This window comes from Petaurus breviceps, unplaced genomic scaffold (assembly GCF_028583685.1).
Source record: "Petaurus breviceps papuanus isolate PSGF00001 unplaced genomic scaffold, PetGlider_PUasm1.0 90424, whole genome shotgun sequence".
In the NCBI taxonomy this organism is placed as follows: domain Eukaryota; kingdom Metazoa; phylum Chordata; class Mammalia; order Diprotodontia; family Petauridae; genus Petaurus; species Petaurus breviceps.
This window is the reverse complement of record NW_027187247.1, coordinates 735,392-759,754: the sequence shown is the minus strand read 5'-3', so window position 1 is coordinate 759,754 and position 24,363 is coordinate 735,392. Positions and strand designations below refer to the sequence as shown.

Genomic DNA, 24,363 nt, shown 5'->3' with positions numbered 1-24,363 from the left:
AGAAGAAGAAGAAGAAGAAGAAGAAGAAGAAGAAGAAGAAGAAGAAGGAGAAGAAGAAGAAGAAAATAAGGAAGGGGTGGAAGGAGAGGAGAGGGACAGAAAGATAGAGTTGTGAATCATCTGTATTGAGTTGACAGTTGAACCAATTTGAGCTGATGCTCAGGAGATCACAAAGATTGTGAGAGTAAGGAAAAGCCCAGAACTGAGCTTTAGGGGATACCTACAATTAGAATGATGGAAAAGGATGATGAACCAGCAAAGGAGACTGTCATTGTTGGGAAAGAAGCTATTACTTTCCTCATTTTACAGATGAGGAAACTGAAACTTTGAGAACTGAAGTGACTAACTCAAGGTCATCCTGCTAGCTTGTGGCTGAAGTAGGAACATGACCTAGTCTCCTCATTCCCAATCCAGTGCTCCTTCCACATTATGCTGCTCTATTGAGAGCTTTCTGAAACCAGGCTACTGGTTATTGCTTGTGGTTTTTGCAATTATCATGTACAACGCAACTTTCTCTGGTCTGGGGAAGGACTTCAGAGAATATAGAAAGAATAGTTGTGTTATCATGTATAAAATCAACTTGTTTTTCTGTCTGTATCCATATAGCATACAACAGAGGAAAGCTGACAATTATCAGAATGGGATCAATAGAGGAAGCTAAGCTGGATATTTCAGACCTAAAAATTGAATTATCCAACTTTGATGACTACATTGATCACATCCCTTGGATAATTACCAGATTCTATTTTGCTTTGTACTTAGTTCGACAAACCCAGTGGGGAAACTGTAGGCTAGGAACCTCATACTTGCAGGCAAATCTGTTGGCTGATGGGGAAGAGAAAGGAGAGGTTATTGCCCGAGGCCCCCAGCACTGTGTGGCAGAGAGCAATTTAGATGTCTGTAGTTATAAAACTGGCAGATTTGGAGCAGGGAAGCCCCTGGAGAACTTCCCTCTTTGAACCCTTCACAACCCAACGGAGCACTTTTATTTTTAAATATACGTTTGCATTGCTGCCTTTTGTCTTTACATTTTCTACATTTCCTAATGCGTGCCTCTCCTCTTTTTCTCACTAAAAGAACTATCTCTTATCATAAAGAACAAAACAGGGAAGGGATGAGGAAACAGTTCAGCAAAAATAACCAACATACCCTTGCCCCACCCCCACCCCCAACAAAAAGAATTTTCCAGGATGCAAGTGTATTATGCCCATGGTTTCCCACCTCTTTAAAGAAGTGAGAAGGTCTTCCTGTATCTGCTCTTTGAGGTCAAGCTTGATCAATATAATTTTGCAGCATCAATTTCAATTATTTTGTTGTTTTTCTTTCCATTCTCCTTGCTGTAGTCATTATGCATGTTGTCTTTCTGATTCTCTTTGCAACTATTTGTGTAAGAGTGAAGACATACTTTATAAAATAAACCCAGAAACATGATGTTTAGGGCAGAAATGGGTTTTCTGGAAAGGTAGAGGGATATATGTATAGTTAAGAGTCTGAGGTATTTTTCTGAGGTTTGCTTAGAAGAAATGAAAGTTTGAACTCTCTAGGTAATCTTCACTGACCCCAAGAAGATCCTTCAGAATATAAAAAAAGTAAATTGTGAGTGACATCACCTTTGTTTCCCTCACTGATCCCCACCCCCCACCACCCAGGAAGACGCTTCCTACCTAGGATTGGGTAGATGGGAGTGTGGAGCTAACCAATGCTGTCATAGCTGCCCTTTGTCTCAGCTACAGATACAAACACCAGTTCCCATGCTTCCCCTTACCTGCTACCATCCTGGCTGGTTTTGTGGGTGACAGCAAGCATTCAGCAAGTATATTTAAATAAATAGATGCATAGAATGCAAGAGCTAGGAAGGACCTTGGAAAGTGAATTTGATTTTGAATCAGAAGAAATCCTAGGTGTGCTACCTATGTGACTTTAGACAAGTAACTTTACTTTTTTTGTACCTGGTTCTTCGAAAATGAGAGAGCCACAAGAGATGACAGCTAAGGTCTGTTCTAGCTTTAAATTCGATTATGCTAGTCCACATCCTAATTTGGATAACGGATTTTATTTTTGAAATTATATTGTTGCCTTTTATTTTTTAAAAAAGTTGTTTCTCCTTGTCCTTCTACCATGACCATTGAACCCTCCTTCGGAGGAAAAAAGACAAGCAAAACCAGCCAACACAATTACCTGATACCGTGTTCTGTACCCAAAATGCCCCGGAAAAGGGAGGAATGCTTTCAAGTTAGCTCTGGAGCCAACATTGGACTTCACCATGAGTTTGAGCTGAATTATGCTGTAGCCTTGTCTTTACTCATGTAATTATTGTTGTGATCCATCCCCCTCTTTTTCCAGATAAGGAAACTGAGGCTCAGAAGTAGAATTTGTGAGTGTGTGTGTGTACCAGCCCCCCAGAAATCCTGATGGTCTTTTTTTGAGGTCCACAATATAAGTCCGGGTTGATTTGCTTGTTCACCTATGTGGACCTAGGTATAATAGTCTCATCCAACCCTGGGTAGAGGAGGGAAGTAAGTATCTTCTCTCTACACCAGTGTGGAGGGATTAGGGAGTTATTTTCTCTCTGTCTAGTCAGGTCTAGCAATTCAGTTTGAGGAATTCAGCTGTACTGTTTCTGTTCTGTCATTACCAAGAAAAATCGTTTTCTTTTGCCTGCTTCTCCTTCTCCTTGAATGCTGTGCAATATAGTTATAGATTTATATGTTTATGACTTTGCGACCTGGAGAAAAGCTTGAAATTCCTCTGTGCCCGTTTCCACTCCTGGGTTTTTGTAAAGGTCACAGCAAAATTATTTTATCAAGTACACCAAGGAAGGGGGAAAATCTTAATCTTATATTATACATATGCAGTACTTGACCTTCTCTTAAGATGTGGCACCTCTTAGCTACACTTACTTAAACATAATGCATCTCTTTCCTGTATGCGCACACAGAGAATAATTAGGTTGCCCCAGGTTTCCAAGCCTGGGAGGAAGCTGCAGTGTGGGTCAGGCAAGGAAAGTGGGAAGAAGACCAGGGAAAGAGAGAGAATAAACAGGGAGATGAGCAAAGCCCAATCTGCCTGATCATACCTTGGTGTGAGGGACAATGTGGTGATAGTGTAATACAAAGACCAATGACTTTAGGGCTAGGCAAACTGGGTTCTAATATCAGCTCTACCACATTGGGCAAGTGCTTCACCTCTGATTTCCTGTCTGTAAAATGAAGGAACTAGACATTGTCTGTGGAAACCCTTCTAGCACTAAAAGTCTATGATATGATTTGTAGGTTCACAAAGGGCTGGGGCTAGGAAAAATACTGGGTCTGTGGAAACAATAATATTACAAAGAAGTTCTATACCACTTGTCAGATTTTAGGAGGGGAAATGAGATTTCTGTACTGCTTTCAAATGTGCTTATCCTTCTTCCCCACACAAAAAGATGGGAATGAGGTTAGAATAAGGGCTTTGGGAATATCAGAGCAAAGGAAATGATGATTCACCCATGTTGATTTGTTTGCAGTAAAAATCACCGCTAGGATAGAGAGGCTAAGGGGAGGACCAGTGGAATTCTAGGCAGATACTGGATAAGAATTTGAGCTATGGAAATTGGCTGGGAAAAAAAAATGTCACCTTCATTTACCCTAAGAACTTGGTGGGGGAGGCAGTGGCAGTGAAGGGGAAAGTAATATATTAGGTCACCCTGTCAGGAGGAGTAATTAAAAATAAAGTAAACATTCGAGTCATGTTTTTTAAATGGGAAAACATTTTATTCTTGAAAGGGGAAACTTAGCCTGACTGCCAGCATATGTCTCCCTTGCCTTATATTCAAGGTTGTCAGTACAGTGATGTTTTGACTACTGGCAGCCTGTAGTTTTGGTTCCTTGAGGACAAGTGGGTCTATGGGCTGAAAATGGGAATTCCCAAACCCCCACAGCAGGAGGAGAGCCATGAGGCAGCACCTTTTGACTCTGGGGTGGCGAGGCTAATCTCAACTGTTGGGAAGACTGCATAGACCATGGCCAGTCATAGCCTAGCACTCTCTCTACACCTCTCAGGGCACCCCAGGATACCTGTTCGGTCTTATCCAGCTGAATAATCTCTCCTCTGAACCTGGATCATATCCCTACCATTAACATGTAAATTTTCCTATTTGGGATCTCACACATTTTTATAGAAGGTAAAATTGAGGAGGCAGAGTGGATGGAGTGCTAGGCCTGGAGTCAGAAAGATCTGAGTTCACATATGATCTCAAATACAACTACTCACCAGCTGTGTGATCCTGATCAAGTCATTTAATCTCCTTCTGCCTCAGTTTCCTCAACTGTATATAATAATATAGCACCTACCTCCTAGGATTAGGGGCATTCAGATAGCAGAATAGAGTGCCGACCCTGGAGTTCAGGAGGACCTGAGTTCAAATCTGGCCTCAGTCACATACTAGCTGTGTGACCCTGGATGAGTCACTTAGCCCTGCTTGCCTCAGTTTCCTTATCTGTAAAATGAGCTGGAGAAGGAAATGACAAACCACTCCAATGTCTTCGCCAACAAAACCCCCAAATGGGGTCATGAAAAGTTGGACAAGACTAATTGACTAGACAACAATACCTCCCAGGGTTGTTATGAAGATCAAATGAGATATTTGTAAAGTGCTTAACATAGTACCTGGGACACAGTAAGTGATAAAAATTGTGTGACACCCAGTAGGTCAGATTTTGGAGGATGGCGTACTACTCAGCATTATATAATTAGATTACCATTGATTTAGAGCTAGAAGAAGCCCTTGACATTATCAAATCCAACTCCCATCATGTTACATATGAAGAAACTGAAGCCCAGTACATCTATAAGCAACTTTTGTTGTTGACTTCCATAACTTTCACAACACTTCTGACCCTACAATGACATGTTAACACAGATGACCCATCGCTCTTTTCAGGTGTGGGCTATAGGCAGAGGCTTCCAGAATCATGAAGGGGACTCAGAGGTCATGTAGTCCAACCTGGGTCAAACTAAAAAATCCCTTATTCAGAATCCTGGTCAAGTGGTTATCTTTCCTCCATCTTAAAAACTCCAGCCAATAGAGTTCACTAGCTCCCAAGGCAGCCCAGTCCATTTGTCTAAAGTTCTAACTATAGGGAATGTTTCTTTACATCAAGCCAAAATTAGCCTCTTTGCCACTTCTATTCCTTGTCCCTTGGCCTTAAATTCACAAAGAAATGTGAAAGAGAGGGAAATTTTACCACATTCACTTTAGACCCCCTAAAATAGCAACAGTCAGTAGGTCAAATTGAAAATTCACCCTCATCCATGGCCTTGGGCAAGATACTTAAGCTCTCTTGGCCTGTTTCCTAATGCAAAAATGATAGAAGTTGAATTTAATGACCTCAGACATTCCTTCTGGGTTGAAATGCATGATTCACTGATCCTCTGTGTGATGTTCAAGAAATTTGAGAGACAGTTTCTGAGTAATTAGTTATTTTATTAATCATGCTAGCATTTTATTAATAAAAGAGGTCAGTGGCCACTCTCAGATGCCAAAGACCCTCATGGTGGTCTCACAGCTTATACGCCCTTAGAAAAGTAAGTGTTCTTGAGGGTGACAATAAACTCTAGTTGTTTAATGAGAGAATTAGTATTATGATAAGAGGTGGGCTATATATATTTCTTTAAAGCAATCGGGGTTAAGTAACTTGCTCAAGGTTACACGGCCAAGTGTTTCTGCGTAGGTGCTAAGTGTCTGAGCCTGGGATTCGATCTCCAGGTCATCCTGACACTGGAGCCAGTGCTCTTACTCTCTGTGCTACCTGGCCGCCCCCCCGAGGTGGGCTATATTTCAATGAGGGTCTTGGGGGTTTCATGACTTGGATAACCCAAGTCTTGGTCAAAGAGACTTAGCAATTTCCATATCACCTGTCTGACAAAAGGAAGAATCCACACTTTCCCAGACCTGTCTGAGTAAATACAGGAATTCACCCATTCATCTAAATTAAGGATTTCTTTTACTGTCTTTGATTAGATCTTAGCCTGGATAAGTCTTTGCCCAAGATTTTCTATACTGGTTGTTTTCTGGATAAGGAAGTGAAAAATGGGAAAAACCTTGGTCCCAACTCAATAATTATTTATTCAATATAAGAAAGAGTCATTTCTTTCATCTGATTCTGATCAAGTTTCTTTCCTCCATAATCCAGTCTACTAGATGTCAGCATATTATTTTCATCAATACTTGTATGATCTTAGCAAATAATTTAAACTTTCTGGATCTCAGGTTCCTCTTCTGTAAAATGAGGGGCCAGGACTAAGTGGGACTCTAGGGTCCCTTCTTACCTCAAAATATCTGATTCTAGGCCTTTCAAGGAATCTACTCTCCTTTGCATACTCCTTGACTTTGATTCCATACAGTAGGATGGAAGATACTTGAGGATAGAAACTGATGTACACTTTTGTCTTTGTATCTGCTTGACACAGTGCCTTGAGCACAGTGGGCACTTAATACCTGCTTCTTGAACTGAATTGAATAGGCCTGTGGTATTCAGAAGATTGGTAATAAAATGAGGTCCCTAGCTTGGGGTCTGTTGTACATACCTCAAAATACTTGCTCCAACCCACCCCCCTCTTTGCTTTCTGCCTGATCTCTTTGTCTCCCTTCATTCAGCTGCAGGTGCTCTGGGTTGGGAATGAGCACATTGTGCTAGCCTTCTGTACCAACAGACTTTGCCTAGAATTTCCAGGTGCTACTGGACTTGCCCTTTTGTTATCTACTCCCAAGCCAGAGGATAACTAGGTCAAATTGTGGGGATGAATGCATGTACAACCCTGTCATCAGGAGGCTGGAAAGGTCTGTAGACATTCTTAACTCCTAAGAGATTCATGGATTGCATGAACTTGGATAGGAAAAAAAAATACATCTTTATTTTCACTAACCTTTAGTTGAAATTTAGCATATATTTCAACTATTTAAAACATCATTCTGAAAAGGGGTGTGTAGGTTTCACCAGATTGCTGCAGGGGTCCATAACATAAAAAGCAGTTAAGAACCCTTCTCTTTGGGATGTCTAGGTGGTGCAGTGAATAGAGCCCTGGCCCTGGAGTCAGGAGGACCTGAGTTCAAATTTGGCCTCAGACACTTAAGCTTACTAGCTGTGTGACCTTGGGCAAGTCACTTAACCCCAATTGCCCCTTCAAAAAGCAAAAAATAAAAAAAGAACCCCTCCTCTAGAGAGAGCATAGGGTGAATGTCTTTCTGGCTTCTGTAGACCAGCAGTACCACGTCATATGATTATAGGTTTAGAGATGTATGGAACCTTCAAAATCATCTTGTCCAAACCCCTCTTTTCACACATGATAATACTAAGATGAATAGTCTACCCAAGGTCACATAAATAATAATTAGGAGAACTTGGGTTTGAGCTCAAGAACTCCAATTCATAATACATTCATGCCTTTTCCCCTCCTGTCCTCCCCACTGCAATGTGGTTTGAGGGCTTTGGGAGCCAGCTCTCAAGGGCTGACTTGTATTCTTCACTCTACCATTGATGAAGGCCCTGACTGACTTAAGTCACAGATGATTCATGTGGCTACATAAGGATTACACCTAGAAATGGCACCTCACCTTGTAATGGTAGAAGTGAACATCTGGAGATAAGATCGGACTACAAAGAAGAGGAAGAAGAGAAGAAGATAATATGAAACAGAGTCTGTGGGAAAGTAGCCTGGGAAATCAGTGATTGGAAGGGTGTGTTAATGGGAAAAATTAGCTTTCTTGTGCCCAACACTCTGTCCTCCTTTCCAATTTTCTTCCTATTCACACCAGCCATAATCTTTTCATTTTGCCTTATCTCTTCAGCTTCTTACTTCTTTATCCTACCTTATTATTTCCTCTATTTCCTTCCAGATTTTTTTTTTGCCTTTTGGAGGGCAGTTGGGGTTAAGTAACTTGCCTAAGGTTACATGGCTAGTTTTTTTTGTGTTAAGTGTCTCGGGCTGGAACCAAACTCGGGTCCTACCTGACTTGGGGGCCGGCCCCCCATTCTTCCAGATTTTTAATCCCCCCCTCTTCCTCTCTCACTTCCTTCACTTACCCTCCTTTCACCTAAGCTATGCAGTGTATACAAAAAGGAGGCCAAAGCCTCAGCATTCTGAATATATATTTGTTGGCCCAACCGATAAAACAGAATCACATAATATTGAGAACCACAGATGTGTAAGAGATCATCTGGTCCAACTCCCTCATTTGAGGAATGAGAAAATAGTGATAGCATTTATGTAGTACTTTCAAGTCTATAAAGCACTTTACAAGTATTATTTTATTCTCCAAACAACTATGGGTGATAGGTGCTATTATTATCTACATTTATAAAATGAGGAAACAAAGGCAGATAACAGTTGAATAATTTGCTCAAGTTATAGAGCTAGAAAATGTCTGAGGCTAGATTTGAACTCAGGGCTTCTTGACTCCAGGTTCCGTGTTTTATCCATTGTACCACCTAGCTTGAAATCAAAGTGATTTTACCAAAGAACTGAAATTTGAACTCAAATATTCTGATTCTGGGGTGTACTGTTTATAAAAAGATGGGATATTTTGAATTGTTTGTTCTAGGAGTGGTTTGAGGGCATGGAAAGATCCAGTATCCTTTGGTGCATTGTAAGGCAAAACCAGTCAGGATGGAAGGATTCATGGCTTAGAAACCCATTCTGAAAATATTCCTAAGTAAAGAAGACCCTGATAAAAATGCAGACATCTTTGAGACCTCACTGTAAAGAATCAGAATATGACTGAATTTTTCTTGTCACAGCTCTTCTCTGGCAAAGCCAAGAATGACTGACAGACAGACAGACAGACTGCTTGGGCCTTGGGGAACTCTTTCTCATTGCCCAGGTTTTTTGTAGCATTGGGATCCAGATCCTGAGCCTCTTGATCAGCATTATTAATGTAAACACAGCCTCTCCAATGAAATTTTTATTCAGATATGACCTTGGAGCCTCCCACCCTCTTGGCATTCAGAAAAGACACCATGACCATAGAGCAAAAGTCTGCCTGGCTGTTGGTATCAGCCAGGTCACTCAGAGACATTGCTGTTGTAGTTGCAATCTTTTTGAGAAAAATCTTTAGTATGATCAAAAAACATGCAAATCTATACCAAGAAGTTTTTTTCTTTATATTTATGTATTTATTTATATATTCTTATATATCAACATGATGGGGGAGTTAGATGACTCATTGGACTGAGTGATATTACTGGAGTCAGGAAGACCTGAGTTCAACTCTAGTCTCAGACACTCACTAGCCATGTAATCCTGGGCAAGTCACTTAACCTGTTTAGCTCAGTTTCCTCATCTATAAAATTAACTGAAGAAGAAAATGGCAAACCATTCCTGTATCTTTGCCAAGAAAACCTCAAATAGGGTCATGAAAAGTTGGACATGACTAAAATGACTGAAGAACACATGTGTACATGTACTGATAGAACATAAACATAAACTCCTCGAGGACAGGCATTGTTTCTCTCTATCGCCACTGCCTACCTGGCACATGATAGACACAATAAATACTTAGTGATTAAGACTGGTCAAACCTAGATGAGTCAGGTGTTGGCAAGAAATCCCAATTGATCAGAACTTTGAACACTCACACTTAACAATGCTGCCAACTTTATATCTCGCCAAGATTCTTAGAGTACAGAACTGAGGTTTTCTGTCCCTAATCTGGTCCCTGGAGACTGGCAGAGGGCTCCACCTTGCAATTATCTGTAATACCCCTGCTGCATATCATACCCCCAAACTTCTGTGTCTCCCCATGAGATGTTCTTTTGCTTTGCCCTGTGATTCTTTTACTCCTCATTCCCCAGTCATATTCTCCATAAGCTCTCAGGAGCTCAGGCTTCTTCCCCGCCCCCTTGCCCTCCAAACAACTTGCACATTGATAGATTATCCACAGAAGTGCTATTGCCTGTCCAAGCCAGCTTAATAGTGCCGTAAGTTACAAATTCATTCAACTGTCTGTGACATGGAGCCTGCAACCTCATCCATCAATTTCAGTGAGTGTCTCACATGAGTGATGCTTATATATTGCTAAGTGGCCCCAACTGCACAGACCAGTTAAACATGGCGTTGGACATTAAGAGACATTAACTAGAGGCCCATTTAGTTTCACACCGATTGATCTTCAGGGAAGTAATAATTACAGACACTGCCCAATCATGCTACTTCACCAGTCAGTCTGTCTTCCATATTTATTTGCCTATAAGCATGCCTCTTGAAACTCTTTGTTTTTACTCAGTATCACCCAGGTGCCACAAACACAGGGAGAGATAATCATTGTGGTGGCCACCAGATGGCAGCCCTGAGGTCAAAGTATGGCTATGGTGGGATAGGACCTTTGGCCTTGCTATAATTATCAAGGCCAAGTAGTTTGATCTGTAGAGCAAGTAGGCAGAAGCTGTTCTCCATAGCCTTGGTGAGGAAGCTTTTCCAGTTTGGGTCTGTCTATAGCTAGGCTATCAAGCTAAGGTTAATCCAGGCTTCTGGTCTGGTGCTTCTAACCTGGTCCTTCTACCCCAAAGTTGACTGTATTGAAAGAGGGGAAAGCAAGATAGTCACATGAGAGCAGTACAGCTCTGAGACGTCTGATTATTTGGTAGACATTTTGTGTATGGCCACGTTGTGTTCCTTTGTGTTGGGAATGTCCCTGGGGAGAGTTATGGCTGCTGATGGCCTTAATGTAAAGTGTAAAATAGAGAACTAGAGGGTGAGAATGTTGTGTCACAGGGTCAGTGACAGTTGTGTCCCTGAAAACACCTTATGAGCTTTTTTCTATACTCTGAGAAGTGTCTGTGCCAAAGGTCAGAGGCTCCTGACATTTGGTTTGAGTAATTACTTGCGTAATTTGCATAAAGTATTTCCAAACATCATGATCCTGCACAAATATGTTGCTGACCCATTATAACTAAATCCCACCTTGTCATAAAGTCACAAGATGCCGCTATGTCATTGTTCTGCTGGATGCTCATTGATAGTATGTTTTTTATGGTGTCAATTGTCTTGGCAATGTCATTTCACCTAACATATATAGTCATAGAAGGGGCATCATGGCATAATAGGTTGAAGGTCAGCCTTGGAACCTGGGAAGACAGGAGGTGATGTCTTCCTCTGATGCATATATGCCACATATCCCTTAACCTCTCAACTCCCCAGCTAACTCTCTAGGTTCTATGAATTGTAGACAATCTGCATTTGTAGAAACAATTGTAGACTCTCTATTGTTTGGAGTGTTTCAACCATGAGAAATATACACACAGATCTAAGATATATTTATGTATGCATATATATATGTATATTCATGTGTATAAACATATTTGTATATTTATATAATGCTTTATATATGTATACTTGCACATATCTATGTCTATGCATATACCTAGACATAAACATATATATTCATGTTCATGGAACCAATTAAAGACTTTTGGTTGGGCAGAGCTAAACAGTTAACAATAAAGCCATATATAAATTTTCTAATGATTTCTTGGTCCATCAGTCTAAATTCCTTTCTGTTAGTTATATAGGATTGCAATGATATTTCAGTCATAGGAGGAAAGACCATGAGGGGACTTAAAAGATAATTTAAAGCAACCTTCACATTTTATAGATGAAGAAACTGAGACTTGAAAAGGTGAAGTAGTTAGCTAAGGTACTATATTTATTTAGTGGCAGAATAGGCCACTGTCTCACCAGAAAATGAAATGTTGAATCAAAAGGCCACCGTCAACCTAGCTCTGTTTTGGAGCCTTGGGAAGTGTAGGGAATTGGAACAATCTGTTTCCTTATATTTCTATACTATGAAAGTCTCTGATCTGAACACCATGGTCCTCTTTTGCCTAGAAAGCAAGGGAATTTTAATAATGATAGTAACTTTTATATAGTAAAGTTTCCTAAGCACTTTGCATGCATCATCTCATTTAAGTACCCCTGTGAGGAAAGTGATATTATCCTCACAGCCAGAGGATGAGAAGTTAAGTGACTTGCCCAACGTGCCACAATTAGTGGGCATCTAAGACAGGATTTGTACTCAAATCTTCCTGACTTCAGGTCCAGTACTCTAATGAGTCCAACTACCCAAGTCAGAGAAATCCTGGCAGCCCAATTGCTCTCCATGCTTTGTCTTAAACAGTCAAAAATTATTAACAGTTTGTCAATCAGCAGGTAAGAAAACAAGAAGATATAATTTGGAATACTTTTTTTTCTTGTTCAATTCAAGGAAATGCCAGCTGATACTGAGACAAACAGTTCTAGGGACTTAAGGCCAGTCCATCAAGGTTTACTTATGGAGGAAGGGGAATAAGACAGGCTGTGACATTGTCTTTTGCACAGTATGTACAAGAGAAAGACTGCTGGTGTTGGACTCGGGAGACCTGAGTTCAAATTTTGACTCTACTACTACTCTTTAGCTAGCTTGGTCCACAGTCAAGTGACTTCAACCCTTTGAATTTTGCTGTACCATAATTCTTTAGTATGTCAGGGAGCTGTCGTTTTACCACTGTGACAACTTCCATTTTTCACTGGTTCATTTTGCAAATAATATACAATGGAAAGGAACTCTTGTCCTCAAGTCAGAGAACTGGGGTTTGAGTTCCACCTTTGGCACTTATAACCTTGGGCAAGGTTAACCTCTTTAATCCCCCGATCATCCGTTTTCTCATATGTAATAGCTAGCCACTATTTACTGAACCTTTAAGGTTTGCAAAGCCCTGCACATATTACCTCACTTGATCCTTTCAGATGCTATTATCCCCGTTTTACAAATGAGGAAACTGACATAGAGAGATTAAGTGACTTGTCTAGGGTCACATGTAAAGCAGGATTTGAACTCAAGTCTTTCTGACTCCTCTTAATCTGACCCTCTTAACCACTTCATCACCCAGCTGACTATGGAAAAATGAGGATAGACTCCTAAATCCTTTCTAGCTCTTAATCTGTGATCCTCTGACCTAACAATTGCCCTTTAAAAGTTTCCGTGCCTCAGAAATTCATCACCCTGTGACCAATCTAATGAGTTCTTAGCTAGGTGGGCCCTTATATCTCAGAGATGCCTCTATGCTGAGCCTTTCCAATTTGGTTGGATCTGCTGGAGTATGTCCTCCTTGACACAGCATTCTAGGACCCATGGCACTATGAGGCCATGAAATAGGACCATAGTCCTGCATCCTGCCCAGCCTGTCAGGGTTATGATGATGAAAATGCTTGGTAAACCTGAAAAGTCCAGAGAAATATGAGATTGATTATTAAATTCTAGGAAACATTGCTTCCTCAAATTTTTGCCCATAACATGCCCTGCTGGGCCAATAGCAAATCAGTTTTCTAGCAGTGGGCAAAGTTGATGCCTGTATCAGTCTCCTTGCTGTTTTTTTCATTATGCCTCCAGAGAGAGGCAATAACAGCAGTGTCAGGCTCTCCCATTTAAACCCTGTAGGGAGCATACAGCAGTTCACAGCCATCATTGAGTTTTTGACAGTGTGGCAGGTCTCTCAGCTGAAGGTGCAGAAAATGTCCGTCCATTTTGCCAACCTGCCCAAGGAATCGACCTCTCCCCCCTGCAATGGATATTTGTCAGAGCCTCTGTTTTTGGTCCTCACCCTAAGGAGATAAATCAGGGAAGGGAAAGGACTGTAAAACTAGAAACCTGGGTCTGCCTCCTGAAGGGAGGGATAGAGGAACAATGTCTTATCCTTTAACAAACTGATGAATATTCATAGACATGAACATTCTATAAACTCATTTTGGAAAAAAAATTAGATCAGCAAAAGTAATTAGATTATTAAAAAGAATGAAGTGACAGAGGAAGTAGGGATAAAGAAGCAAAGTTAACATGCAGAAATAGATTTTCTTAGGTAGAAAACTGTACTATTTCCTCCTTCTCTCTGCTCCCCCCAAAATTATTTGAAAAAAGAAAAATTAAACAATCTCATTTGCTTTGTGACTGCATAAAATGTTGATTTTCATGCCCTTCTGGGGGAGAGACACACCCTCTAAATAATAGAATCACAAAATAATGTCTTGAGGTTTTCATTTTATCTTCTTTCTAGATCAAGAAAAAATTGTGAGGGAAAAAGGCTTCGGTGAGTGCTGAGTGACAGGTTAAAGGGCTCCAATAAAGATTAGATGGTCCACTATCTACTGAGGAAATTGCATAAAAGTGGTTATTCCCTCTTGCTTCTATTAATTTCCTCTTCCTGGCTGCTTGGAGATGCTTCATATCCTGATGCAGCAGATGGGGATGAGAGGTACTTTCCATTATCTCAATCACTGCACTGTTTATGAGACACTTAATCTGTTTCTTTATAAAGTAATAGTATTGTAGGTGATGGATTTAGTGTCAGTAAAAGTCTGTGTGTGAGGAGGGGGGGAGGGAAGGAAAGCACTTGGGAACACTGTAAGCACCCATCATTTGTTATAGCTTTGAGGCAAGGAGAGAAGTTGGGTGGGCGTTCCAAGGTGACCTTCTGGATGGCAGCTAGCTATAGCCAATTACAGGTCATACTCTCTTGATGAAGAATGGGAATGTAGTTCACTATGTTTCTGGAGTAGAAAATCTTCCACAGGGCACAGAGATGCTGAAGATTTTCATTTTCCCCTGCACTCAATCTTGGGAGGGAGCATGTGCCTTGTTAGTGCCCCTCTAAGAAGGAAAGAAAATGCTTTGCTTCCTGATGTTCTCAGCTCAAAGACCTAGTGAGAAAAGCATTGGATATATGAATGAATGAATGAATGAATGAATGAATGAATGAATGAATGAATGAATGAATGGATGGATGGATGGATAGATGGATGGATGGATGGATGAATGGATGGATGAATGAATGGATGAGAAAGGGATTCATTAAGTTTTTAGCATATGCTGAACACTGAGAAGACAAAGGCAAAAACCGAAGATAATTCTTATCTTCAAGGTGCTTCAGTTCTAAGAGGGGAGGCAAAACACAAAGTGGCACTTTGGTCCAAAAGTTATAGGGTGGTGGGTGGGTATAGATCACAACAGCATATGCAGGTACAATGGCAGTTGATTTGATTGTGGGGGCCAGGAAGCTGGTGAGAAGAGTAGGTGAGGACCAGAAAGAGAAGTCAAGTGAAACATGCCTAGGACTTTTCTGAAAGTGGTCCAGGAGAGGCATTACTTATCCTAAACATAATCTTTAGTGAGTGTCTTATCTCCTGAGTCTGTATTTTCTCATCTAAAACCAACAACAACAAAAACATTTGGACTAGTTAATCTCCAATATCCTTTTATAACTTCACAGGCTCAATGGGATCATAGAGCTAGAGTTGCCAGTGACCTCAGAGGCTCCTCTGGTCTAATCACCTCATTTTACAGATTAGAAAGAGAGTAGCCCAGAGAGGCTAAGGGGCTTGCCCAAGGTGACAAAAGTGGAAAGTGGAGGAGGAAGGATTTGAATATAAGTCTAGTGCTTATCCATACATAGAAAGCTATAGAAAACCTCTTTTGTTGTTTTTTAAAGAAAACAAATGTTTTATTTTAGTTTAATGGTGTTTGTCCTTTGTTCTCAAAGAGGACCATGACATCAGGAAGATGATGCCTTGACTTACAAGTGAATTGGATTTAAGTGAGGGGGGGCTGTGAAAGTCACCAGTCTCACTTTCTCCTCTGGTGCCATCTGGATCCAGTGGCCAGATATAGATCAGGATGACCAGAGATGGCCTTAGAGTATACTATGCCAGGATTGTAGAGGCATTTGACTACTTTACTTATACATGCCCCAGCTACATGAGTGACACCTGTACATCCCCTCAACACAGTCCCTTAATTTTACCCCTTCACTCTCAACAATAACCAAGCTGTATTGGGGTGATAATACCACTGGGGGGCAGACACAGGGCACACTGATCTAATAAATCTAACCTGCCATCTTGAAGGTTCCTCTTAATGGGAATTGTGAACATTTGATGCTTTCTCATTTTCTTCTCTTTTGCTTCTTATAGCTCAGTTCTCCTATGTGTATGACCTTTTTAACCACTTCCTATTCCCTACTTCCTTCTCTTTTCCACCTCCAAAATTCTATGATTCTTTCCTAGATAAAAACCTCAGGAAAATCTGTCTCTGTCTTTGTCTCTCTCTCTCTCTCTCCCCCCCTCCCTTCTGCTTTCTCTCTTTGTCTCTTCTTCTGTCTCTTTCTCTCTTGATGTCCCTCTGTTTCTTTCTCTATCTCTCTGTCTCTTTATCTCTGTCTCTCTCTTCCCTACCTATATATGCATCAACTCTACCTCTCCTAGACACCCACTATCTCCTAATCATGGATGATAAGTGTAAGAATAATTCTGGTGACACACCTATATCTAGAAAAGGAAAGCTGTTAAGTTTTGAAGGGAAATTAGGCATAATAGAGAACCAAGAAGCATATGTGTATCTTGGACAAGTACTACAGATGGATAATGAGCTCTGGCTGGATTGCATTTGGGAAACTGTACAGTGCTTTTAATGATCCCAAATTGGCCTCCACTACAGAAGCTCATCTTTTTAATGCCTGGTGATGCTCTGTGACCATGAATTGTGGAGCACCATGATCTTGGAATTGCAATTACAAATAACCCAGAGGGCAATGCAAAGATGCATGTTGGTTATAAACAGACTGCAGTGAAGTACCAGTGGCTGCTGCTATACCAGAAGTGACATAAAAGATGTTATTGGGAATTGTATGAACAGAAAAGGAAGTGGGCCAGTCATGTTGTGAGAATGAAAGAGAAACCCGTTTCTTCAGCCCTGACCTCTCTTCTCCAAACCCTCTCCACGCCTGCATTTCTAATTGCCTGAATGATACCATTTCCTGAATGTGATATTGGCACCTCAAGCCCAACATGTCCTAAAGTAAACTTATTACTTCCTCCCAAAGCTACTCATTAGAAAGATCTGGGCTCATGTCCTACCTCTGATACATACCTGCTGGGTGACCCTAGGCAACTCACTAAGACTATGTATGAGTTATGGAGATGATCTGACTCATATTGGTAGAGAGAATTTCTCACTGAGTCTGCCTAGATATACCGTCACACCCTGGGTTAGCATTATCATTGGCCCTTCCCGCCCTCACTCCCTAGCACCACTCACTGAAAGAGGGCCGATGGCAAGGATTGCCCCAGTCCAGGCTCTTTGCAGACCTATGACTGATTTCTCTTGCCCTAACTTGGTAATTCTCTTTCTCCTCATATTTCTCTGGGACTTTGTTTTGCGTGCCCCTAAAACACTTATAGTTCTATAGGTATCTGTGTCAATATCTTAGCCCCACTAAACTATAAACTCCATGAAAGCAAGGAATCAATCTAATTTGTATGACTCGCACAGTCACTGGCACAGAACCCTCCGTAAAACAGGCAATTAATACATCTTTGTTGAACTGTATTGAATTTGTTGAACAGGTAGACAACCAAATGATTCATTGAGATCCCTGCGATACTCATAGAACAAGAAGAAATCCTCTAGCACATAGAGCTCTGTCTATGGAAGGCTTATGGGGAGAAATATCCCCCCAAAACAAAATAAACCATGGACAAGAATTGTATGAAGAATAAGGGGGGTTTGCAGTCTTCAGTAATGGAAGAGACATCAACAATCAAGGGTGTCAGAGAGTAGCATGGGGTAGTTGAGAAAGCACTGGATTTGAAATTAAATCCCAACTCTTCTCCTTACACCCTATGTGTCCTTGGGCAAATCATGGCATCTCTGTTTCCTCGGTTTCCTATCTGCAAACTTACGGGGCTGAACTGGATGGTCTCTAATGTTTTCAGTGGTGTTCCATTGAAAAGGTACAGTACTTCAGCTCAATTATGGGTAAAACAGACTTTTGTGGGGTAATCAGAATTGATGCCATTAAATATGTGATAAAATGCATTTTGAGTGCTTCCCAATCAAATTACAAATTACCTTTTAGAAAATAATCCACTTGTTAGTTGGGGACTGTCTGTATAGGGTTTGGTTTCAATTTTAATTTTAATTTATTATTGATTAAATTTGAATATAAATTAATCCACCCCTTTTTATGCCTCAACAAATTGAAAAAAAAAGCATAGGTATAGACATACATTATCCCCTTGGTTGTTTTTTTTTTTAATGTCTTTACTTCAGTGGGATTCTCATTGACCTAGTAGGTCATGTGGTGAGCCTTCAGGCCACAAAGATCAAGTAAGTTATTTCCTCTTTAGGAGGGAACAGAAAGACAATCTAACCCTTCCCTAGAGCACCCCCTTCCTTCCTTGCATTCACCTTTATTTCCTTTTCTCTTTACAAAATTCCAGTTTTCGTTCAGTACTTTTCCTTTCTCCTTCATAGCTGCCTTTAAAAATAGGAAGCCTATTGGTCTAAGATAGGCAACCTACTAGGAAGATTCAGAGGAAATCCATTTCCATGCTGATTGTGGATCTCAAAGGCATTTGTTTATTCCACTGCTTAAGTCATCATACTGAAGGAGAAGAGGCTTTTAACTATAAGAAGAAGAAAAAAAGTGAAAATGCTTTCTTTTGGGATTAATGTTGGAAAAGGCTTTGTAGCAACATAGAGTGTTTGAGCCATAATGAACTTGGAGAAGTCATCTAAGCTGTCCCTCTGCTTTTCAGAAAAGTATCATTTTCTATCATCCTGGCTAGATGAGTCCCTATTCCATGATGCTTTTAGACTGATTAGAATTCCATATTCCCAAATTTCAGTCTTTCACTCCTCATCATCTCAAAAATCAGATATTCAGTTTATAAGGAATAGACTTCCACTGGCAATTCAATGCAATCAACATTGTACAAAGCATTCTTCTAGGCCTAGAGAACACAGATGAACTTAAAGATCATCCTTATTCTTAGGAAAGTTGAATTTGATAAGAGGAATAAGAAAGCTATACTGTCCTAGTTATATAACTATATCATGAGTTAGAACATGATAAATATGTAAGAGACCCAAACAGAGAAGAACTAGAGATTTGAGAAAGAAAGAACCACTCTTAGTTGGTGGATAAAGAATAGCTTCTTGAAAGAGGTGGCATCTTTAACTGGTCCCTGAAGGAAGAAGAATTTCAACAGGCAGAGATGGCAGGGGGCTGGGTGGTGTCTGTTCCTTGTATTCCAAAGTACTGAGGGACTAGTAGCTAGGAACAAACATGATACTATTAAAAACTACAAGTTTTCTGAAATAATGAAGAATAATGAAGGAGAACAGGGTAAAATTAAGTTAGAAATGAAGGTGAGAGCCAGATAATATGAGGAAGGTAGTTCAAACACCAAATTAAGCAATGTATATTTTATTTGAGTAAATTATAGGGAGCCACATAGAAATGTTTTGACTAAGGGAATGGCTTAATTAGGCTTGCAGAAGCAAGGAAGGTCTCCAGAACATTGAATGAACATGCTTTGGGGAGAACATGGAAAGAATCACACTGGATGGGCAGGCATGGATGGGTCGTATCATTGAAAGGAACTACTGAGATTGAAGATGGGGGTAGAGAGGAAGCAGGAAAGGCCACCATTACAAGCTTCTAAGCAAATAGAAAGGAAGTAATAGAATCAAAGTTGAAGCCAACAAGCAAGACAACTGATTCTATGTGAGGAGGGAAGGAGGTGGAAAAGCCAAAGATGACTCTAAAATTTTGGATTTCAGTGATTGCAAGGATAGTGGTACTATCAATGAAGATAGGGGAGTTAAAACATTTTTAGGGAGGGCAGCCTAGGAATAATGATTTGTCTTAGGAAATGTTGGATTTGAGGTGTTAATGGGACATCCAAGTGGGGCTATCCAATAGCCAATTGCAAATGTGGGACTGGAGTTCTGGGGAGAGTTTGGGGGTAGATATGTGGATTGGGGAGGAGATAATTGAAGTCACTGGATGGAATGAAATGCCAAGAATTTAGAGAGAGTTTTCTTTGGAGAAAGAAACACTTGAGTAGTTGGAAAAGAAAGAGGACATAGCAAAGAGCCTGCAAAAGCAAGAATAAGACTTAGCAGAAAGGTAAGAAGACAACTTGGAGTATCTCAAATGCTATGGGAGTGTCAAGAATGCAAATGAAGATGTATTAGGCATACAATGCCAGGAACTGTGCTAAGAACTTTGCAAAAATTACCTCATTTGATCCTCCTAACAACCCAATGAGGCCAGTGTTGTTATTATCCCTATTTTACAGTTGAAGAAACTGAGGCAGCTAGAGGTTAAGTTTCTTGCTTACAGCTGCACAGTAAGTATGTGAAGCCAGATTAGAATTCAGGGTCTTCCTGACTCCAGACTAGTACTTCATCAACTTGTGCCACCCAGCAGAATAATGGATTAAGCCCTTCTTGGATTTGGAATGAGAGATATGGGTTTGAATATTTTGAATTCTTCATAGCTATATGTTGTTGGGAAAATTACTTTAGCCTTATAGTACTTCACTTTAAAATTGAGATATTGCTAATTGCATTATCTGCCTTATAAGGTTGTTATGAGTACCAAATGAGATAAATTATAAAAAGCAAGGTTTTACAAACTTGAAAAACACTATATAAATGTGACTATTACTCACAGGACAATAGAAGGGCATATGGTAGGCATAAATAATTGATAAAACATTACAAAAAGGGGATTACTTAGAAGTAGTAGAGTAAAGATCATCATTAAAGAAACATATGAATGAAAACAGTGGGCTAGTCACAAGGTAAAAGTGAAGGATGGCCATAGGGCAACCTGTGTCCTCCAGGGTGCCCACAGGATGCCAAGGCAAAGCAAACAGCCTCTGGCTCCTTGGGGGGACCCCTACCCTCTGTACCCCACCTTCTGCTGTGGCAAAACTTATAGAGATAAGAAGATTTGTGTAGGATGAGTATGAATGAATGGTTTGTAATCCCTATCCTTGAATCTCCATATTCCATTTGAGTAACAGAGTAAATAAATGAGAGCTGTAATTAAAGGCTATATTCATTGGGCAATTTGAGAACCAGATACTGGTTGGTTCTCGGAGAGGAAGGATTGAAAAAGATGACAAAAGAGTTTGTGGAATTCCCCTTACTGGAGGCATTAAAAAGGATTTCATCAGCCTGGGGTGGCCCTGCTTGGCAGCGATAAAGAAATAGATGCTTTCCTGACAGTGTAAGGATGGCAACTTTACAGCCTGTGATTGTACTATAAGAGAACCACATTATTTCTCTTGTGATTAATTTTCATCTGTTCTTATCTCATTATGTTCCAGCCTGCCCAGCAGGAATGTTCAAGGCGAATCAGGAATTGGGGGTCTGTTCTCAGTGCCCTTCCAATAGCCGTTCTCCTTCGGAGGCCTCTCCCATCTGCACCTGCCGCACAGGATATTACCGGGCAGACTTTGACCCACCAGAGGTGGCATGTACCAGTAAGTACCTGTATCATCCGGCATGGCCTTTTGTTTTCTGGTTGAATCAATGATAGAGCAAATAGGATGGTTAACTCCCCTCTCCTTTTTCTGAGTTTTAAATATTTCTTACATAATCTTTTCACAGCACCAGCAGGAGCAACCAAACACAGTTATTTCCTACTTTCCTGAAAAATAAAAGACACATTTTATTTATATTAATAACACTCATCTTTACCCCCATAATCTCACCCCCTGCTAAATAAAGAACTATTGTCTTCAGGAAGAAACTATATAAGAAAGAAAAAAGTACAGTAAAAAAAATAATTGGGAGCAGTTTGATCCTCCGGAGAGATAAAAAGGATTAAGCTTCTAGGCTTGTCAAAATATGTAACTCCAGTCCATTGAGAATATTTATTAAAGTGCCTGGCATGTAGTAGGTTTTTTTTTTTAAAGCAATTGGGGTTAAGTAACTTGCGCAAGTTTACACGGCCAGGTGTTTCTGGGTGGGTACTAAGTTTCTGAGCCCAGATTTGATCCCAGGTCATCCCAACTCTGGGGCCAGTGCTCTTACTCACTGCGCTACCTGGCTGCCCCGATGTAGTAGGTTTTTAATAAATATTTGTTGATTAATTGATGGAGAATATATAAAAGTAACATAAGGTCAGGTGTCATCTGGTTTTCTTGGTCCACAAGAAGATGGTCTTCATCTTAAGCTTCCTAATACTTCATCAGCTGAAACTGTCAACCTTGCAGGGTGATAATTGGTGGCAACCATGGTAGAAATATGTTCAAAGGCCCTTTTGTGCTGAGTCAACTGAGACTGATGCTTTTTGAGCTTCTCTTTGGCTTGCTAAAGCTAGTCAAGGGTATTTTGGTTTTTCACTTCTGAACCACAGCCTGGGCATCCTGCCAATTCTGCAGGGTCTTCTTAACTTACTGGTGGAAGGCATCCCTGCCTAGGACCAGGAGGCAAATGTCATTCAGGTGCTTAACTGAAAGGAAAAAATTGCTATTGGCCCATTGTTCCTAGTTTGGTTTAGATCTTCTCTCCTACTGTGGACAATTGAGAGAAAAGTTGAGACAGGGAAGAATTGTCCCAAATGTGACAGACTTTGAAAACTGTGCTGTGCTAACAGGGGCCATGAAGAGGATGGGATGAAAAATAGACAAACAGTCCAAGAATATCATCTCTATGTTGTCTTTAATTTTCTTAACAGTTTGTTTTCTTGTGAAAACTCAAGGAAGAAAGAACCCTGATTTTCACTTCTCCTTGGACAGTACCCATAGGAACAAAAAATATATATACATACATACATACATACATACACACATATATGGGTATGTATTAGAGCAAATTTATATGTGGATATATACATATATGTATGTGTATGTGCATTTATGTGTGTGTGTATTTTTAGAGTCTTTCTGAAGAACAATACTTTCAGGGATTTGGGACAACTAAGAGAACATCAAAAGAGGTGGCCCAGGAAACTGAGTGGGAGTCAAATTCATAGAATCACAGGATTACTGATCAGAGTTGTAAAGGAATTCAGAGGCCATCTAGTCAGATGGTCAACAAGAATTAATATTAAGTGTCTACTATGTGTCAGGCACTGCGCAAGTGCTGGGGATACAAAGGAGAGGAGAGGGGAGGGGAGGGGAGAAGAGGAGAGGAGAGGAGAGGAGAGGAGAGGAGAGGAGAGGGGAGGGGGGGGGGGGGGGGGGGGGGGGGGGGGGGGGGGGGGGGGGAGGGAAAGGAGGGGAGGATTGGGAGGGGTACGACGGGATGGGGGAAGTCGAGGGCATGGGGGTGGAAGGAAAGGGGGGGGAGAAGACTGGAGGGGAGGGAAGGAAAAAGAATAAAAGCTGCTAATATCAAAGGATCTCCCAATCTAAGAGAGGAGGCCAGTATCAACTTATGTAAGGGTTGGTGAGTCGATCAGTAAACATTTATTAAGTGCCTACTATATGCCAGAGAATCTACTGAGGGATTTACAACCTACTGAGATCCGAGGTGTAAGTAGAAGGGAAAGGTGGGCGGGTGGGTGGGGGCAGCATATTATAAAGGATTTTAACAGACAAACCAAGTATTTTATGGACTCCATAGGAAGTCACTAGAGTGGGGGTTGGGTGGATTTACCTGATCAGAAGTGCTGAGAGGCTTAGACAGGGGGAGGTTTTAGAGAGTCTATTGCAATAGTGCAGGGGTAAGGTGATGAGGGCCAGCACCAGGGTGGTGCTAGAGGATATAAGGGTGTATATGCAAGAGATGTTACAGAAGAAGAAATGACGTGACTTGAGAAATGAGTGGATATGCCGGTGAGGGGAGAGTGAGTGGGGAATTGCTGAGGATGACACTGAGGTTTTAAACCTGGGTGGCTGGGAAGGTGGTGGCCCTCTTCACAGTAATGTAGAACTGAGGCAGAGGGTAGTTTTTTGGAGGGAGGGGGAGAATAATTAAAGTTGGAATTTAATTTTGGCCATATTAAGTTTAAGATGACTATGAGATATACAGTTTGAGATGTCTAATGTTTTTGTCAGTTAGTCATGTATGACTCTTCATGAAACCATTTGGGGTTTTCTTAGCAAAGAGACTGGAGTGGTTTGCCATTTTCTTCTACAGCTCATTTTACAGATGAGGAAACTGAGGTAAACAGGGTTAAGTGACTTGCCCAGGGTCACATAGATAGTACTGCCTGAGGCCAGATTTGAACCCAGGTCTTCCTGATTCCAAGGCCAGCACTCTATCCATTGCTTCACCTAGTTGCCCAAAGATGTCCAACAGGTAGTTAAAATTGTGAGATTAGTGGTTAGGAGAGAGGTTAGGACTGGACAAAGATATCTGAAAACCATTTATATAGAGATAATCAGTTGGAAGTGAAAGAAATCACTAAGTGAAATAGTATAGAGAGAGAGGGGAAGAGGGCCTAGGACAAAGCTTTGGGGAACCCCCACTGTTCATGGGCATGATGTGGATGAAAATTTAGTAGAGGAGTCAGAGAAGGAGCTGCCTCATATAAGCAGGAGGAGAACCAGGAG

The 24,363-nt window shown here is 40.8% G+C and overlaps 1 protein-coding gene across 5 annotated transcripts in view; it reads left to right on the top strand.

Annotated features, from left to right (window-relative positions):
• EPHB1 (EPH receptor B1) overlaps positions 1-24,363 on the top strand; it is a 763,406-nt gene that overhangs the window by 492,161 nt on the left and 246,882 nt on the right. For all 5 annotated transcript variants that reach the window (XM_069108696.1, XM_069108697.1, XM_069108694.1 and 2 more), the window contains exon 4: positions 21,187-21,342. In XM_069108696.1, the coding sequence (XP_068964797.1) occupies positions 21,187-21,342 (156 nt within the window). The remainder of the gene's footprint in view (positions 1-21,186; positions 21,343-24,363) is intronic.